At 46.5% G+C, this 14,567-nt stretch overlaps 1 protein-coding gene across 15 annotated transcripts in view; it reads right to left on the bottom strand.

Moving 5' to 3' along the window:
• The window catches only part of RIMS1 (regulating synaptic membrane exocytosis 1), a 1,643,460-nt gene that overhangs the window by 600,738 nt on the left and 1,028,155 nt on the right, over nucleotides 1-14,567 (bottom strand). For all 15 annotated transcript variants that reach the window (XM_069606225.1, XM_069606227.1, XM_069606239.1 and 12 more), the window contains one exon: nucleotides 11,661-11,814. In XM_069606225.1, the coding sequence (XP_069462326.1) occupies nucleotides 11,661-11,814 (154 nt within the window). The remainder of the gene's footprint in view (nucleotides 1-11,660; nucleotides 11,815-14,567) is intronic.

Genomic DNA, 14,567 nt, shown 5'->3' with positions numbered 1-14,567 from the left:
TGCCTTGAGGAAAGATGTTAATCGCCCCCCGACCGGGGAGACATGGGATGGGACCCGAACTTGGTGGTCATTTCTGACCCGAAGTTGTCGCTCCTCTGGAATTGGAGCCTCTGCCTCTATTCTTTCCACGCTTCTGACCCCTCTGGGGGTAGTAAGTGGGGCTTGCAGCAGGTTGACTTGAGTTGAAGTTGCCCGTGCCGAAATTATTTTGAGGGGTGCGGGCTTGTCCTCGAAAGGACCGCCGAGAATTACTGCCCCTCTGTGAAGAGGGTTTTTGGGAAATCTGGTGCAGCTGCTTAATAGTCTCGTGCTCCTTCTTGGCTGTCTCCAACGCGTCATCTACCGCCTTCCCGAAGAGGTTGGCCTCTTCGATGGGTTTGTTGATGAAGGATGCCTGGGGCTCAGGCCTGAAGCCTGACGTGCACAGCCACCCGTGTCTCTTTAGGAGAGAACCCTGTGTGAGAGACCTGCCTGCTGTCTCTGCGGAGTCCAGGGTATTCTTTACAACATTCTGATTGGCAAGTTTGCCCTCCGAGACAATGGCGAGAAGCTTGGCTCTGGTTGGTTCCGGGACCTCCTGAAGGCCTTCCTGGAGTAGTTTCAATTGGGCGTCGACGTAGCTTGCCAGTAACTTTGTGTTATTGGCAATCCGGACGGTATAAGCCGCCGCCGACGTGACCCGTTTGCCTAAGGCATACAATCTTTTGGATTCCTTGTCCGGGGGTGACTCTCTCGTGGCAAGGGGAACCCATGCTCTCTTGCGAGTGTTGGTCACCACCAGCGAGTCTGGGATTGCGTGCCCTTTGATATAAAGCGGGTTGGTGGGGGAGGGCCGGAAAAGTTTTTTGAACCTTGGGTTCACAGCCCTAGTCTGAGCGGGTGTGAGTAAGGAAGGGGTCAGCCGTCTCTTTACAGAGCACAAGAGGGGGATAGACTGGCTTGCCTGAGGCTTGTCATTAATAATGTCCTCCGCAAAATCTTGTTCAGGCAAGGCTTCAAGCGTGGCAATTTTAAAGAATTCCGCTGCTTTTTTCAACATGTTGTTGAAAGCCATTTGATCATCCACCGGGGGAGCTTGTCGAACCAGGGTGGATGGGCGAGAGTCGAGGCAAACAATACCAGAATTGTGATCATCCTGCTGAGAGTCTTCCCAGTTGTCCCTTGCGCCTTGATCTTCCCCATAATTGTCCAGAAAAGAAGCCTCCTCTTCTTCTTTATAGATGTCTCTATACGTGTCTTTCTGGACATTCTTGATAGTCAACATAGTGTTGGACATCTAGGTGTTGGGCAACTTGTGTTTGAGGGTCAGGGCCTACCCGAGCTTTTTTCGGCGGAGGTTGATCAGAAGCCCTGAAAAACTGCTCCAGCCGATCCATACACCCCTCAAATTGCTCCGTGGTACACTTGGATGACCCAAATGGACCCAGCTGAGTAGGAACCGGGTCCTCTGCCCTAAGGCGTTGAGAGGATCTCCTCAGGGTGCTTGAGAGGGGTACCTGGCTTTCTTTGTAAGAGTCTTCGGGGTCGTCTTCCAAATCCGTGGAAAACCTTTCGGCGGATTGGCCCATAACTGTGGGCGGAACCGGTACTAGGCCCACCGCCGTAGCAATCCTATTGATGCTCTTACTGATAGTCACCAAATCTTCGGGAGACAACGCCTCCGATGATGGCTTCTTGGGTAGAGGCCTACTCATAGTTTTCGGGCCTGCTCGGACCTTGGAAACCGTCAAAGTTTCTTGTTCAGAAACTTTGGCGTCTGTAGTTTGGGGAGTAGCGCCCTTGTTATATTTGTTAAGCCCAGTCGTCATGCGCTGCTGCGGATGCGGGGAAGGCTTCGGATCAGATCGATCCGATGGCGCTTTCGCCTTCTTCGACAAAGTCGTCAAGGAGGGCGCTTTGGTTGTGTGCTTTGTGCGGTGCGATTGTATGCCCCTGTCACCGGGTGTGGTCCCTGTAGCAGGACCGGAGTCGAGCCTGGAAGGGTCGGGGACGGGTGTGGCGGCTCTAGAATAGTCCGCCTCAAGGTCTATAAAATCCGTGTTGGACGTTTGGTCATCTGATGTACCCCCGTCACTTTCGGCTGGTGTTGCGGCAGGGGAGGGAGGCTCCACGCATGACATTCCGTCCACGGCCCACCGCTTCAACCGGCGCTCCTTAAGGGTTTTAGGTTTAGGCGTTTACACGCTGAACACCGCTTTAGTGCTCTAGGGGGAGACAAGCGTTACACGACGTGTGCTCGTCTTTCCACGGATATCTGACCCTACACACAGGGCAGAATCCAAATGGAGTCCTTTCCATAGCAGAAGGGAAGGGTGACCAGACCAAAAAGGAAAGAAGTGGAAAAGAGAAAAGACATAATAGCAGTATGGTAAACCCCGAGCCCACTCTCCCTACTGTGTAGGCCGGCCAGAAGGCCCGACCACGTGGAGGTCCGAACGCCGGATCTTAGGCGCCGGAACCCACAGCTGTAGACGATTCCCCCGTAGTCTTCGTCGAAGATGTTCTTGATAGGCGAAGTGACTCAACGGGGATTAAACCGACAATTCGGTAAGATAAACAATGTCTCATGAAGAGCTCCGCTATAAGGCGACCAGTTATCTGTGCAGAAAAAAACAATCCGAGGGACCTCGGCGCGTGAGGGATTTTGGGTACTGCACACGTCACAATAGGGATATTGTTTCAGACACGCCTATGCCGACGTCCCCTTTCGTTCCCCTGAAAGACAAGATGCAATACTCCGCGGTTACCACTGGATGTCGGACCATATGCACAGCATGTGATTCTAAGCAGATTAACAAGCATCAGAAAATTCAGTTCCAAGGAGGGGTCTGAATCCAGACTGGGCAGGGTTAAGAAGGCTGTCTGCCTCAGTAAAGAGGCTAAGCTGCGAGTAGGACGTACAGTCTAGTAATTTGGCTATGAAGCTGTTGTTGGGAGATGGGGCAGTAGCTGGAGGAGAGAGTCAAGAAAGGGCTTTTGTAGGAGTGGTTTGACATGAGAGGTTTTGTATTCAGGTGGAAAGATACTTGGTGTTAGAGAGTGGTTGATTATGGATCTGGCAAGGATGCCTGAACAAGTGGAGGACAGGATGTTTTGGAGGAAGACCTGTGGGCAAAGGTCTCTCTGGGAACCTGAGGAACAACTATTGGAGAGAAGATTTGAGAACTCGGGACAGGAGATTGCAGAGAAGGAGATAAAGGGGGTCCGAGTTGGGGGCCACGGAAGGGGGCTGTCGGTATTGGGGGTTGCTAGTTTAGCGTGGATGGCGAGGTTCCTATCAATGGATGTGTTGAAGTAATGGTTGGAGAGCGTGTCACACAGTGCCTGGGAGACGATGGGCGCAGAGGAAGAACAGAGGGAGGTCTTGAACTGAGAGATCTTCTGGAGTTCTTTGCATGGGTTGTCTACATTGGTGATGCAGGAAGTGAAGGAGGCATGTTTGGCTTTCCTGATTTTGAATCTGTAGGATCTCGTCTGCCTAGCCAGAGTGGCTTTGTTTTGGGTGGAAGGGTTGGTTCGCCTGTGTCGTTCAAGGTGATGGTTTTGAGGAATTTGAGGCAAGGTTTGAACCACCTGGGGTAAGGACCTGTGTGGCTGGACAGTGGTTTTGTGTGGGTTTAGGGGGACAGAGCATTTGAAAGCCATTGGTTGAGAAGGTCTGAAGAGGGGTACCTTCATGGAGGGGGATATTGGGAAGGGAGGAGAGTAGGGTGGAGGAAAGATCAGGGCAGATGGTTACCTTGTTCCAGAGTGGTATCCTAGGGGTGGTGGCAGGGGGAGGGAGATGGGAGGGCAAGGTGTCATGAGAGTCAGGGCTGAGAAGAAGATGGAGTCATCAGTCCAGATCAGGCCGGGTGAGGGCAGAGGAGATCACGTTGGACGAGCTGAACACTACATCTAATGTGTGACCTGCAATGTGGGTGGAACCTGATGTGAGGTGGGTCAGGTTAAGGGCTTCTATGTTGTCAATGGGATGGTGGGTCATGGGGCATGAGGAGGTGTTGAACCAGATGTTTAGATCCTCAATAACAGTGAGAGGTGGGTGAGAAATGGCTGATACAAAGTTCCTCCAGGAGTCTACAAAGGTTCTGTCATAGTACCAGGGTCTGTAAAGGTGGAGGAAGCCTAGTAAGAAAGGAGAGGATCTGAATTTTACTAACATGGATTTGCAGTCATCATTGTAGGGTTGTTTCTCAACCTATAAGGGTGTGAGGTGGGGTTTGTGGAGGGTGGCTATGCTCCCTGCACTTATGGATCTGTTGTGAATGATCAGTTAGTAGCCTGTGGGGAAGGCCTTGTGTGCAGAGGGGAGGAAGTCATCAGAGAACCAGGTTTCAGTGATGAAAAGGATGTCAGGGTTCTCATCAGAGATAAGGTAAAAAACATGTGATTTTTCTGGCGACTGATCTGGCATTGATGAGGATGCAAGAGATAGGGAGAGGGGGAAATGTCATGAGCTTAGGGGATAAGGAGGGAGATGCTGTGGGTGGGGTAGGGAGCCATGTTTGGGGTAAGAAGAGGGGGTTGGAGAAGGAGGGGAGATGACGAGAGGATGGACAGGATTGGGCAAGTGGGTCAGGGGGTAGGTGTGTAGCAGAGTGTGGAGGAGAGGGATAACTGGGGCAGATGAGGGGAGAGGTGTGGCTGTGGGTGGAAGGTTTCTGCACCTGGGCCAATGGGGAGCTGCCAAAGGTGTGTGGGGGAGGATGGGGGAGTTTGGAGTTTTGGGCAAGGCTGAGCGGGCTACGCTTAATAAATCAAAGGTTGTGTGCCTAGGCGGGGGTGATTGGGCTGGGAGAGAGCGAGGGGATGTTGGTGGGGGCAGGGGTGGAAAGTGGTGGGTGAAACTGGGGCAGGGACGGTTCAGGGAAGATGCGGGAGAGAATGGGCAGGGTTGCGTAGCTGTGCGAGGGGGTAGAGGTGGAGTTCAGAGGGAAGATAGCGGAGGAGGGTTGGAGCTGCTGTGGAAGAAAGTTCTTGTGGTCCTGGGCCATTGGACGGGCGCATGGAGTGTGTGTGTGAGTGTGGGATGATCAGCTGTAGGGGAAGCTTTCGCTAAGGTGGCGCAAGCTGCACTGAGGGAAGGGAAGGTTAGGTGTAGGGCAGGAGGGGTTTGGGCATGGGAAGAAAGGAGGGTGGTGGGCAGGGACAGACATAGGGGGGAGAGGGTGATGGGCTGGGCTGGGGAATGACCAGGGAGTAGGGTGGTGGGGGTTTGGAATGGTGCTAAGAGAAATAGGGAAGGTCTGGGGAAGGGAGGAAGTGGGCGAATGAAGGGGGTCTCACAGTGTGGGGAGAGGAGGAGGCAATCTGAGGTGTTGAGGTATGGGACTGTTGAGGGAATAGGGCAAATTGGTGGGTTCCTGGTTCCTGAGGCCCCAGAGGGCTCCTCTGGCCTTGGAATTGTTTGGCATGGTTGAGGACTAGGTTAGGGGTGGGAGAGGGGACTAGATCCAGGGTCCAATGGGTTGCATGCAAACATATAGGCTACGTTACAAAAATAGGCTGAATGCAAAGTATGGGTACTTTATGCAAATAAGATAAATGCAGTGAGTGTCTACCTTAAAACAATAGGCCAATTCATCTGGGGGAGAGCAGTGAAACACCCAGCCCAATATACAGGTGAGTGAAACAAGCACAGTGCCTGCAACACTGATAAGGGGCAAGACTTTGCAATACATGCAAGCATTCGAAGTGCTATCAGGTGATCCTTGGCTGAGACAAACACTCGCTAGTAAAGAGGTAGATATTCTGAGATATTCTCCTTACGAGAGATTCGATTTGGAGGATGTCTGTTTGGTGATTTCGTATCTTTCACCCTCACAGGTGTTTCCTGAAGCTCCAGTGGGCAGGTCAATACTGGGAATGTATCAACCTGGCCTTCAGGTTCTCATCAGCACCATTGTGCTTTATGAAACTGATAAAGCCATTACAGCTGAACCCAGGGATAGGATATTCTGCCTCATTATCTATTTAGACAAAATAGTTTTCATGGCCCAAGACAGGATTATACTGCAGAAGCAACCATGTCACAATAAACCTGCTCCAGAATATGGAGTGTCTGATAAATTGGCAAAAAAACAATCTTACCCCAGCTCGAGTAATGAACTTCTTGGCATTCTCGATAGACACTGTGACGGCCATCCTCAGGCTGTCTTTGACAAAAGTTGACATGATGGGGAGAAAGATCCAACAGCTGCTAGACAATTTTAATTACTCTCATGCAATTAGCCAAGATGATAGGTTTAATGTCCATATTTATTCTGGCCTTCTTGCCACATTTCAGAGGCCTTCAGCGACCAAAGGCAGTTCACCTGAGAAGGGATTTCCCTTATGCAGAACATTTGCCCTTTTCCAGCAAGCAAGAGTAGCACTAGACTGGTGCTGGACCATACAGAGGCCTGAAAAGGCAGAACTATTTTCTGGTCGGCCACAGACCTGATCATAGAATCAGACACTAGTAAAGAAGGCTGGCGTGCCAGATGCAGAACTCTAATAGGAGTAAAATTGTCATCACAAGAGTTGGATCTGTAAATAACATTTATAAAAATCTAGGAAGGCTCCTTTGGTTACCAAAAACAGGTCTACTCTCAGCATGCTGCTAAAGATGGACAATATCACCACAGTGAGATATATCAATCATCTCTGTGGAAAGAGGTAAAAACTCTGAGAGGAGATGGACAAGATTTCTGGCATTACTGGTTAAACAAATATCTATTAGGGTGAAATATATGCCAGAATTTTCCAATGTAGCGGCAGATTAGAATTCAAGATATCTTGAACACTACAATGACTGAAGACTTCACACAGTCGTATTTGTGAAACTGGAACAATGCTGAGATCCTTTTCACATAGATGTTTTTGTTTCCTCTCTCAACACTCAGCTTCCTGTGATCTTCAGTTGGAGACCAGATCCACAGTCTGCAGCTTCAGATGCCTTTCTCCAGTTGTGATGGCAAGGACAAGCTACCCGTTTCCCCCATTCATCCTCAGTCTGTGCATTAGCAGTTACTTGACAGGAGCGGGAAGAGGTGGTGAGCACTGCCCCTTTGTGGACATCTCAAGTATGGTGTCCATTTTTTTTGAAACAGACTTCCTAAAGTCTTCACCTTCTCATAAGTCCCAATGGAGAGCTGCACTCTTTGATCATGGAGGAATCACTGATTATGACAGCAAAGAGGATTTTGGGTCATGTTACATCATGCCAGTTTTTTGGGCAAAGCAACCAGCCTCATCATAGAAAATTGCCCCCCCTCTACATCCCAGTGCTACGCAGCCTCTTGGATGGTGTGTGTTTGCTTGTGTTTGGAGCTGCACGTACATCACATTTCAGACCTTATAGCTACTCTAGCGAATGTTCTAGCCTTTTCGGGAGAAGAAGGAAAATATGGTATGATCCGAAGCAAGGTTACAGCCATGTTAAGCTCTAACAGAAATCATATTTCTAGACTTGCCTGGCACTTATTATTATTATTATGACTTAAATGGTGCTTTATGTCAGACTCCTCCAGCTATTAAGTGCTTAACCAGGGATCAGACACACCTTGCATGGAATCATCCAGTTCCCAATGCAAGGCTGTTGCTCCACAGCTATCCCCCAGTTAGTTGTCATGATAAAGGGACCATTATCAGGAAAACTAGCTGCTCCTCGAACTGATATCAGAAGGTGTTGTCCCATCCAAGGAAAGCCATTTTTGATTCAAGTGATAATTTCAAGCCTCACCGGAATGTGACGGGAGGGCTTCCTAATCTTGTGATGAACCCATGACAACTCCTTTGAGCATGTTTGTCAGCGGTTGACCAGAGCCCTTTATTCTGAGTAATACAGGACAGGGGTGGAACTAAGGCAGCCTGGAAGCTCCAGCAGAGGGCTTTCCACCATCTTTGAATTCCCCAGAATTCCCAGCCCTGCCCTAGAGTGACAACACTGGGAGAAAGGCACTCTAGGAATTGCTTCAAAATAGGGTGGACAGTTTTCTAGTGAATGCCCCCAGTGGACCCTAGCAGGAGGCTCGGAAGCCACCAATTCACCTACGAATAGAGTGGGATAGTCTCTCTGTGTTGGGCATTTGGTGGAGCTGTTGACAATTCACAGTGCCCTTTAATAGCAGTGAAGACATTTGATACGAGCAGAAAGAGAGACCTTTTCCTTAACACCCCGGAGGGCAAAAGGGAGAGTTGCTGAAAGAACATTAAACTTGCTTGCAGCTGGAGACTAGCAGACTAGGATACCAAGGTACCTAGATTTCAGCTGGAGGGGAATGCAGTAGAAGAGGAAAACAGCTCTATGTGGTTCTTTATAAAAGGCTTCTAGCATTCCTCAATTCAGAGTAATTTCCTCTGGCAACTGCTGCTGCTCAGAAGACTAAGAAAAGGATACTAAAACCAGTTTTGGCTTTTGAGCACCATCAAAACTGAAATCAGAGTCCAAGAACCAGCCTGCTGTCTGTACCTCAAGCATCCATCTCACATGCCAAAGCCACCTGAGAGAGTCGAGCCTACTTGTTTTAAAGCTGTCCACAATGCAATCAAGCACATTTGAGGTACATAACTTTGAGAAACCTACACAGAACCGTCTGCTTAACTACAATCGAGCAACCCATCAAGACTGCTGGGCTTCACTGACTGGATGACACAACCAAAGTACCCCAAGGCATCCAGCCATTGAGCCACCATTTGTTGACAGGTGCTGCTGTAATTGAATAAAGCCTAGCCAGCATGGCTGCTTTGAGCCAACAGGAAGTGCCCAGAAGACAAGTTTAATACTATTGAGCTTACCGCAAAGAAAGAAGATAATTGGTTATAATTATATAATTCATTGTACTTGGTTATTTATAACGTGCTTAATACCCAGAGGTTTCTAAGCGCGGACCCAGGGATCCTGCTCCACGTCGTTTTGTTTCCAAGGCGAGCACATTGCCCCTGAGCTATCCTTCCGAGATGGAGATGGAAAAGGTTCAGGCTATGTTTAATTCCTAGGCATTTTAGGCACCCTGTCCTCCTGACCTCCCCAATGCCTTAAGGACTGATTAGGTCGCCATTTCCAGTGCCTCACCCTAAGACCTTTGTGATGTTGTTTTATGTTTTCGTTATGCATCATGTATTCCCTCCTGCAGTATCATTCCCAGTTATTCAGCCTACCTACAAGCATACATATCTAGCCTTTGTTTCCGTTGGGCTTTCCCTTGCAGAAGTGATGTGTTTTCAATTATTTTGTATCTTTTTAGTAAAGAATGCATTTTTATATAACCTTGCTTGAACATTGCTTTCATCTTAGTACTTATTGTATTGTGTTTGGAACGCTTCCTCTGCTGATCCAAATATTGTGGGAGCATAGCAAGACCTCGGCCCATGCTACCAAAGGTGAAGGTGGTATACAATCTACTCTTGTCTGTTTGAACTTTATGTCTAAAACACCTCTGAGGCAAAGTGTGCTACAAGTTGGGTATAGAGCATAGAATCCTTTTGTCCACCTTGTGCTTCTTCTGGCCAGAAAAACGATTTTGTCACAGGTGGTCTGCCAGAAGTATCTTTGCGCTTGGTGACAGACATGGTGGACTGTTCCCATACTTTTAGCAGTCTGCCTGGCTATTGGTGGGAGGGTTGCTACTGACCCTGTAGCACAGTACAGTAGACAATGCAGATGGAACTCACAGGTATTGGTCTCACCGGTTTACAGAGCAATCAGATGAAGTATCTATATCGCTGCTCACTTACTTCCAGTGAGGGCTCTAAAGCCACTCAAAGTACTCTTGGTTACAGGTTGTGAAATAGGCATTGGTTCCAGTATGACCAGAAGTGATACTGACAGCAATTCTGTGTTAATTGTGGGAGTCAGCAAAGTGACATATGACTGCAGTCAAAGTAAACAAGAGCTGCACATCAAAGGATCTGTTTAATTTTTTGGTTTTCGGTTACAGCAGACAACCATCAATCTACTTTTCATTTGAAATGAGGACATGGTCTTTCCACACATCTCTCAAAGGCTTGGAGAGCGATAGCTGTCTTGACTCCTTGCAATTCTCCATGGTACCGAGATGAACTGCTGTACACCTGTGCATTTTCATATGAGCCAACCTACATAATTATTTTGTCCACTTACGTGGCAAAACAAATAGATTGAGGGCTATAAACAGAAGGCACCAACTTGCCTTGTGTTCCTTGTTTCAAGGTGATCTTTCATTGTCTAGCATTTACCAATAATGTGTGGACTTTTTGCTTGGGATCATGGCTTGAGTGCAACTTAAAACATCTCACTTATTGCCTGCAATGTGCGTGTAGAACTCTTGATACAGAGATGATGAATTTGGCAATTACCATGCTGTCCCGCCAGGTTGTACTTCATATATCATTGTGATGGAGGGGAATGTAGGGAGTTGAGAAGTGAAGATAAGCAGCAGACAGAAAAGGGGTGATCCCAATGAGGAGCTAGAACCTCAGGAGAATTTGTGAGGCACCTAAAGTGGCAAAAAAGGAGAAAAAGGGCCACCAACTTTGAGATTATAGTCTAGGGAAGGAGAAATAGGCCAAAAGGAGTAAAGAAGGTGAAGTGTATCCGAGACAAACAGAGGGAAACCTTTGATGAGATGGAGTCGTTCAAAAGGAGGAAGAAGGTGCAGGGATAGAGATTGAAATTTAGACCAATGAGGCCGGGTATATAAAGGAAAGATGTCTGAGCAGAAATGTAAAGAGACAGTTTAAGACTTGATCAAAGACATAGTCAGAACAAAGGGTGCAACTAGTCAGCAAGAGAAGCCTTCAGAGGTTGGACCGGACAGAGAGCTGGCCTAGGAGTCTGGATAATTCAATGTAGGGATAGATTCAGTGCAGTCGGCCACCATCTTATCCTAAAACCCTCTTCTGGGTCACATCAGAAATACTGAAAGACATTACCTGTTTTCAAGGGGAACTAAAGACAGTATAGAGAAGAATGGTTCAGAAACATTATAAACCCATAACAGGGGTACCAAGTACACCATAAAATACTGTGAAGCAAGTTTCTTGGGGGAAGGAGAAGGTCACAGGGGATGAAACCCGTTTATGGAGGTTTGGCTCAAACTTCAACTGATCAATAAAGGCCAAAGTGACAAATACAATAACAAGCGAGAACTGAGGATGTTGAAGAAACCTCTGGAACTTTTAAACTCTTTAGTTGGCCATTACACCTTATTGGATCCTAAAAATGACTTGGTTATTAAAACCATGCTTATTATTTTGACAGAGAGATGTACAATTACTCTAGTAAGCCATACTATGTTGGATCATTTTTCCCATCTAATCCTTTAAACCCTGTCTGGCCTGTGACTGTTCTGATGGATTTACACAGGCCACAAATGCTGTCAGAGGTTGTTAGGCACACTATCTTGTTTTAGACAAAGATTTTTTGTCCCAGGCTGGGAATTTGTAGCGGCTAAAATCCTTTAGTTACTTGCTGCAAAACTGCTAAATACAGGTATTGCATATCTTACATTATCAAATAACAATTGCAGCTTTTTCACAGAATGCTAACGCATATAATATTGTATACATCAAGCTGAAGATGTCGGACTAATAAATGAAAAACAAAAAACACAGGTCTTTCATATTGAAGTACACTCTGGGACATTGAGGTGATCCTGCCATTCTGCATTTGCCCCATGGTAGTAGTATAGATGCCGTACCTCTGTAATGGCACATTTGGTAAACGTGAACGGGTCCTGCCCTGATCGTCGCCACGATGAGGCGATACTGATCGTGAACGATGATGAGTTGTTCTTTGCTGTTCTGGCACAGTTAATGTTGTGGATTTGTTTTCTCTAGCATTAGACCTTGTACCTGTCCGAGTAGAAGAAAATAGTTATCAGAAAGTGGGGTTCTAACAAAACAGTGTTCTTAACATTCCAATTGTCTGTATGCTATATTGTAATTCAACATTTTCATGCAGACAAACATATGCATGTATACATGTATGAGCATGGGGACACATACTTATACACATAAACATATAGAAACATATCTATATCTATATACATATACCTATACATATATATGACAATACATATGCATACATCTGTACATACATATAAAGATTAACAAACATATATTATTGTACGTAATATTCATGTAGATACAAAAAATAAATATATGTATGGCTATGCATATATTTATATACTGTACTTGCACTCATAGTTAAACACATCTGTGAGCAGTGTGATATACTCGTTTCCACTGGGGAGTAGCAGGAGAGTAAGGGATCTTGAAATGTGTTGGCTTGATTAAATTAGAGGGGCAAGCCAATAATTGTAATTGATGAATTACCTTATTGATTTATCATATATCTCCTTGTTTACATTTGTGAAAATGAATGTAAAGTAGCACTGCTCACCCATGTATATATTATTTATGCCAAATAAGTCAGATATGCCCAAATGTTAATAGGCAGCTGGGTTAGTTTATTTGTTATGGCATTTACAAACACTGATATGGCATAAATAAAAGTACATGTACATGTATACACACCTGTATGTATACATGTAAAAAAGAATCACATGCATATGCATATTTCAGCTAAATATACATCACCTTTGAACGGCCAGGACTCTGTTACTACAAAGTACAATACTTTACAGGATTTCCAGACCCTGTGAGCAGTGTGCATAAATAATACAGTGTGCAGCTCCAGCAGAGGGCTGGGTGCCTGCCTCTGGTAGCTGTGTGATTGCAAATATTAGTGCTGTTCATTGGTGGGTCTCAACATGCAGAGGAACTGTGTGCAGCAACACTGCAGTGGCTCATAGGGGCATCATAGACTTGGGGAACTATGCACTGTGTTGAATATTATATGTCATTTGACTGGGAACTTAAACACACAAAGTGGAAGTAATGATACATATTACTCTGTGCAGTAGTTATTTTGGTTGATCCATTCCATATTTACATCTGCGTGGCTCGCACTGCAGTGGTGGTCACTCCTTGACTCTGGCTGACCTCATGTGGCTGTCCTCTTACAGAAGGGTATTGGCAGAAGCACCCTGTGACGTGATAGTCATATGGCCATATTGCGTGTTAGAAAGAGAGGACCCTTTGGGCATGCTAGGCTGAGAAGTGCAGGCGAAGGGCAGGAGGGAAACAGGCTAGCCTGTCTGGGCCTCTCTTTGGACATTGAGAGGTTATAATTGATAAATTGGGATAAGATGTGCTAAAGTGAAAAGTGATTTAAAGGAATGGTTCGGTCAAAATTTTTTATTGGCCCTACGGGTCGGCCCTGTGTTTTTAAGTCTAAGTCGCTCGATTTTAGAAAAATTTCCTATGGACCTTACCCGAGTTTTCATCCATTAAACACGCGAAAACAGGCAGTAGGGCGCCGCCATTTTGTGATAATCCTATCACTTGCCGCATCGCCGTGGCTGACCTGCTTTTGCGGCACTAAATCATATCCCCCGCCCCTGAGCCTGTCATCAGCAGACGGGTACCGCCCATTTCACAACGCCAAAGCACGTCTCGTGTCAACATTCGCTGCGCTTCAGCTAATGACGTGTTGCCATGGAAATGGCAAGACGCCTCTTTCCTCAATAAGTATAAACAGACTGTTTCACAACACACAGCAGCAGATTTTCGATTCCATTCCTCTCTCTGTGTTACTTTGAGTATTCTGTGACTCGTTTCTGTGCTCTGGTCAGCTACCTTCGTTGCTTGTAGCCCATGTGAACAGATACCAGCACCACTGCTATACATTATTTTAGTTTGTTTAACACACAATTGCTACAATAATGCCCTACATGTACGAGCCCGAGTATACCGAGGAGGAACTACTGGAAAGGGAAACACGCAAAAACGATGGGTCTTCGGCCGGCAGTTGGGAGGACGATTCAACAGCTGAAGAGCCTGGACCTAGTCGCATGGACGGTGTTTCCACCTGGTGCACATGCAATCGGTGCAAGCTAATGCCAACCGAGGACGAGAACTGCTGCTGCTGTGAAAACTCGGGATGCGTGGCCTACATTTCACAACCGCAATGCATCACCGAGCTGCCAGACTTCAGGGCAGCCTGCCTCACACGGTCTGTGTTGAGGATAATGATGGTGCTTATGCATGAACTTCGCGCAACTGTTCTTCCTCGTAATCCGAGTAACGAGTAAGTATACTCTGCTTGTCATGCCACTCCTATTTCATGGTCTTCTACTATATCCAAAATTAAATATACATATCTTTGTAACGCATGAAAGTCGTTCAATAGTGTGCAGTGTCTAGATAGCATTTGTCCGAGCAGAATGCCATTAGTTACAAGAATTTTCATTGACAACAAATGTTTATTAAACTTATCTTGGTCATTTAAAAACAGTTTGTTTCATTCCTTTTCACAGGTGGTACAGGCTGGTGGCCTATCGTTCCTTTACATGGTGGCTTTACGGGAGGCTTGGACACCGCGTTCGAAGAGTAATACCCGCCTGTGCCGTTCGTGCCATAAGAGAAACTTTCCCAAGTGACAGCGGTCAGTACAGGGGATTTTCTCTCGCTGTGCTGCAACCTGACCTGTACAATGTGTAAAGTCTTGTATTTTTGTGTCATCAAAATAAGATACAAAATAA

Source organism: Ambystoma mexicanum, chromosome 4p (genome assembly GCF_040938575.1).
Source record: "Ambystoma mexicanum isolate Mex_15411 chromosome 4p, UKY_AmexF1_1, whole genome shotgun sequence".
Lineage (NCBI taxonomy): Eukaryota > Metazoa > Chordata > Amphibia > Caudata > Ambystomatidae > Ambystoma > Ambystoma mexicanum.
This window is presented reverse-complemented; position numbering and strand designations above follow the sequence as displayed.